At 47.5% G+C, this 5,533-nt stretch overlaps 1 protein-coding gene across 1 annotated transcript; it reads left to right on the top strand.

Annotated features, from left to right (window-relative positions):
• Window positions 1–735: 735 nt before the first annotated feature.
• On the top strand, window positions 736–1,362 carry LOC140975869 (uncharacterized). Its single transcript, XM_073439797.1, has one exon. It carries the CDS (start codon window positions 736–738, stop codon window positions 1,360–1,362), a length of 627 nt encoding a protein of 208 aa, XP_073295898.1.
• The last annotated feature ends 4,171 nt before the right edge of the window (window positions 1,363–5,533 follow it).

The raw sequence follows: 5,533 nt of genomic DNA, 5'->3' as shown, positions 1-5,533 counted from the left end.
CTAGAAGAAACCTTCGCCACTCTCATACATTACGGGATCAAACTTAACCCGGCCAAGTGCATTTTTGGCGTAAAAAGTGGCAAATTCTTGGGATTCGTAGTAACAGATCGGGGGATTGAGGTGAATCAGGAGAAAGTCAAATTCGTGCTGTGCATGCCATCTCCTCGATCTGTCAAAGAGGTACAAAAGCTGACCGGGAGGATTGCTTCCCTCTCTCGATTTATTTCCCGATCAGCACACAGGAGTTATCCTTTCTTTCAAGTCCTTAGGAAGGCCCAACAATTTGGGTGGGATGAAAAATGTGAACAGGCCTTCCAGGATTTGAAGATTCATCTTGCTGAACTCCCGATGTTGGTAAATCCTGAGCCTGGGGAAAAATTGTTTGTTTACCTCTCCACTACAGAGTATGCTGTCAGTTCAGTGTTAATAAAAGAAGAAGGTTCTGACCAAAAACCTGTGTATTATGTCAGTCACGCTCTGAGAGGCCCCGAGCTCCGATACAGCGAAGTAGAAAAGATTGCCCTGGCCTTGGTCGTGACCGCCCGGAAGCTGCGACCATACTTCTTGTCTCATCAGATCGTAGTACTCACTAATAGCCCTTTTGGGAGAATTATGACTCACTCAGAGGTGGCCGGACGTATGACTAAGTGGGCGGTGGAGTTAGAGGAGTATGATATTGAGTACAAACCCCGGGTAGCCATCAAAGCACAAGCTTTGTAAGATTTTTTATCCGAGATGGCCCAGCCCGATGAAGAAGAAGTATGGAGAGTGTTCGTGGACGGGGCATCAAGCCTTGCGGGGTGTGGAGTAGGTGTTGTGATAGTATCTCCCACAGGAGAAAAGATCAAATTAGCAGTAAGAATTGATTCTCGGGTAACTAATAATGAGGCCGAGTATGAAGCTGTCCTCGCTGGTATCCGAGCAGCACAGGAGGTCGGAGTTTCCCGGATTATTCTCTATTCCGATTCACAACTAATCACTCCACAGATAAATGGTGTTTATGAGGCCAAAGATGACAGGATGCTAAAATACTTACAGCTCATAAAAACCAAGACAAAGACCTTTGTGGATTGGGGTATTGAACAAATACCCCGGGAAGAGAATGGAGAGGCGGATGCTCTTGCAAAATTGGCTGCTTTTTTATCTGAGGTCAGCACCCGGGAAGTGTTATATGTTTCGCATTTAATCCTCTCTACAGCCGAAGAGGCATTACCAGCACCAGAGGACTCCTGTATGACATCCTTGATCAAATTCATTACAGCAGGAGAACTACCGGAAGACAAAGTCCAGGCTCAAAAAATCAAGAGACAGGCTCCCAGGTTTGTTCTCTTGAATAATGTCTTATACAGAAGATCATTCTAGTGACCTTTATTAAAATGCTTATCTGGGGGAGAGGTGGATTACGTCCTTTGGGAAATTCATGAAGGGTGTTGTGCTGAGCATCTCGGAGGAACAGCTTTGACCCTGAAGACGATGCTCGCCGGTTTCTGGTGGCCAACTCTTAGCCAAGATTCTGCCCGAGTGGTCCAGGCTTGTGAGGGATGTCAACATCATTCAAACTTTCAGCACAACCCGGCCACTCCTATGAAGCCTATCTGGGCATCTTGCCCTTTTGATCAATGGGGAATAGATATTGTGGGCCCTTTCCCTACTGCCCGGGCTCAAAAGAAATTCTTACTGGTGGCTGTGGACTACTTTTTCAAATGGGTAGAAGCCGAGCCATTGGCCAGGATCACTGAACGAGAAGTGTTAAAGTTTTTGTGGAAAAATATAGTATGCCGATTTAGAATACCCAGAAGGCTGATTTCAGATAATGGACGACAATTCCAGGGAAGAGAGATCACATCTTGGTGCCGGGAAATGAAAATCACTCAGTCATTTACTTCCGTTGCCTACCCTCAAGCTAATGGTCAAACAGAAGTTGTCAATAAAATTATTGTACAGGCATTGAAAACCAGGTTACAAGGCAAAGGAAAAGATTGGGTGGAAAAATTACCCAGTGTTCTTTGGGCGTATAGAACTACTCCTCGAGCACCTACTCAAGAAACTCCTTTCAACTTGGTATACGGTGCCGAAGCAGTCTTACCAGTTGAGATCGGACAAGCTTCTTCCCGGGTAGAGTCTTACCCGGACAGTAATGATCAAAGTCGGGCCATGGAATTGTATTTGGTGGAGGAAAGAAGAGATCGAGCAATGATTCGAATGGAAGCATACCGAGGTCGGGTCATGAAATCATATAACAAGAAGGTCCGAATCCGAGACTTCCAAGTGGGGGATCTAGTCCTGAAAAAAGTCAACCTTGCTGGGGATGTTGGGAAATTAGAAGCTCGGTGGGAATGACCTTATAAAATAACCCGGAAGGTCAGCTCAGGATCTTTTTATCTAGAAGATGCCCAAGGACACTCTCTCAAAAGACCTTGGAATGTTTTTCATTTAAAGAAATATTATACCTAACAAATGTAACCGTTTATTGAAAGATATAATGAAAGATCTATTTTCCCAGAGAAATATTGTGCATCTAGTTATTATACAACGAGGAGCCACCCCTCGACCAGTTAAAAGCCCAGGGCACTACACCCTGGCTCGGGGAACCACACCTCGACGATTCCCAAGTCCCAGGACATGATCCCCGGCCCAAGGCTCCGCGCCTTGGTTCTTAAAAGCCCATGGCACTACACCCTGGCTCGGGGAACCACACCTCGACCATTCCCAAGTCCAGGGACATGATCCCCGGCCCAAGGCTCCGCGCCTTGGCTCTTAAAAGCCCATGGCACTCCACCCTGGCTCGGGGAACCACACCTCTATCAACAAAAAGCCCAAAGCACGACACCCTGGCTTGGGTTTCCAACCCTCGACATTCTTTCATCCCGGGACACGCCCCCCCGATCCAAGATTCATATTTCATGGTTATTCAAGCCTATGTCTTAACTTAAAAAGACCTATGATTCTTGCATATATTAAGAGCACATGAGTTGTTGTCCGGATAAATGGTTCCTTGTCCAGGTTACTTATTAAAACTCCCGGTTAATTCATAACACTTAGAAATTTTTGTGGTTATTACGAGTTCTAGTGAACGGGTAATTGAGGAGATATTTGAGCATCGTTAAAAAGAAAAACATCAACCATTATATACGGAGAGAGTTATAATTTCATTTATGCCCGAAGGCTGAAGGAAAATTGAAAAGAATTACAATCCTATTCAATCTACATCTACTGGAGTGGATCGCTCTCCGGCCTCTTCAGGAGCCTTCTCAGCCTCCTTGTCAGCAGCATCGTCCTTGGGAAGGGAATCGATGGCCTTATCTATATCCGGGAAGCCCTCCTTATTTGCTGGGATTAGGCCTTCTTCCTCAAACTACTCCTGGCATTTCTGGAAGCCGACTTTGAAGTAGTTGTAAGATTTGTCTTCAACAACCGCTTGAAATTCCGAAGAGTGAAGGAAGACGGTTCGCCATTCCTCTTGAGTCAGTTGCAGGAGCCTAAGCCTATCCTCTGCAGCAACAGCCCGGTGCTGCTGTATGCTGGCTTCATCCTCAAGGTAGCCAACTCGGGACTCTAGGAGGGCAATCCGCCTCCCAAGGCTCTCTTCCCGGGCCACACTTTCATCCCGGGCAATCTGGGTAGAGGCCAATTGCTGATTAGCCCTATCCAGGGAAGCTTGGAGACCGGCGGTTTTATCCTCATGAATTTTCTGAGCCCGAGCAAGCTCCCCTTGAAGTTGATCATTAATTTCTTGAGCAGTCCGGGCTTGCTGCCCCTTTTTCGTGGCCACTACAGCCATCTCCTCAAAAGCCGAGATGATCATATGAGCCGCCTATATAAGAGAAGTTAAAAAAAAACAGAGAGGGGGGCGGCAACAAACCAACAACTAATAAAGAAAGAGAAGGGATAAAACTTACAGATAGGAGCCGGTTTGATCCCTCCAAGAATCTAAAACTGGCAGGATTGCTCTTCAGAAGTGCCTCCTCAGCAGGGTTGAGTATCTGCTTGAGGCGCATAACGCCAGTAGAAGTAGCCCCCTCAAAAAAGATGTTGGCCAGGGTGGGCTGAATAGTTGGAGGGAGCTCTTGACAGGGTTCAGTAGAGGTTTGTTGGCGAAAGGGAGGTGATTGAGCAGACAGAGAAGTGACCTGGCCACCCTCGGGGAAATCCTCCAGAATAATCTGCTCGGGGACTGCGAGAGCTTTTCTTTTCCTCTGCCTGATAGGGATGAGGTCTTCAGCATCCTCTGAAAGCTCGGCCGCAGCACTAGCCCCGATCTCTTCCTGATCCCGGGAAGTGTTGGCTCGGGCTAATTCAGCTCTCAAAGCCGCCGCCTCGACAGCCCGCCTCTTCTCCAACTCAGCAGCCACTCGGCGAGTTGCCATCTCCTTCTCTTGAGCAGCCTTCTCCGCTGCTCGCTTCTTGGCAAAAGCCGCCTGCATCTTGGAAGTATCTGTATAAAGAGGAACAGGGTTATGGGAAATCAAACAAGTATAAACAAAAGAATAAAAGATGAGAACAGGGAAGAAAAAGGAATTACCGGGTTGAGAACCCGAGCCTGCAGCTTCATCAATTACCCGGTCCATAGGGTCCTCGGCCCGGGCGCCCAACCCGTATGCTATCAAGTTATCAGTAGAGATAAGGGTAGAGGAGGAGTATTTTTTACCCTCAACCAATTGCTGGCTTATAAAGAATGGTTTTTCATACTTATAAGCCCTGGGAAGGGTAGGTTGTGGGGGTAGAGAAAGGAGAAAACCAGTTTGGCAAGAGAGAGGGGTCGGAAGTTGAAGGAAGAAATATCTTCCTTTCCATCCCTTCTGGGAAGAAGGGATGTCATCAAGGAACCGGGAATTGAACCGGGCTGTCAAGGAAAAGGCGTTATCCCCAAATCGGCAAGTGAAGTAATAATGAAGGATAAGGGGAGTGATGAGAAGATTGTTCATTTTAAAAAGAACATAGGCCGAGGCCATAATCCTGAAAGAATTAGGATGGAGTTGGTTGATAGGTACACCAAAAAACTTAGCGACCTCGATATAAAAAGAAGGGAGGGGGAATCGGAGACCATTTCTAACTTGAGCCCGAAAAAAAGTAGTATAGCCGGGTGGAGGGTGATCTGCCCGATCAGAGGGACCGGGGATTAGAATGGGAAAAGTGGGAGGGATAGAGCCCGGAGCTCCTCTTCTGCCTCCGAGCGCAGAGTGCTACTCATGGAGGAGAACCAGGGAACTCCTGGGGTCTCGGAAGAAAGATGGCTCGATGCCCAGGCTTTACCCTTACCCTTGCTCTTTGCAAGAGCTCGGACATGGCTCGAAGAGGAGGGTTTGGAAGAGACCAGTGTAGTTTGGTAAGCTGAGGGTTTTTTAGGAGGCTGAGTAATAAAGCGGCGAGGCGGAGAGGGAGAGGAATCAGAGCGCAGCGCGGTGGACTCGTCACTAGGCGAGCCTCGCGCATTGGCTCCTGAAGTCGAAGAAGTAGATTCAGACATAATTTGAAGGAGAAACGTACGAGTTTTTTGAAGGAAGACGGTGGAGGATCGTCGGAGCTAAGTGTT

Source organism: Primulina huaijiensis, chromosome 4 (genome assembly GCF_012295235.1).
Source record: "Primulina huaijiensis isolate GDHJ02 chromosome 4, ASM1229523v2, whole genome shotgun sequence".
NCBI lineage: Eukaryota > Viridiplantae > Streptophyta > Magnoliopsida > Lamiales > Gesneriaceae > Primulina > Primulina huaijiensis.
This window is presented reverse-complemented; position numbering and strand designations above follow the sequence as displayed.

Coding starts and splice junctions, on each gene's coding strand:
- LOC140975869 (XM_073439797.1), top strand. CDS start 736: ATGGCCCAGCCCGATGAAGAAGAAGTATGGAGAGTGTTCGTGGACGGG.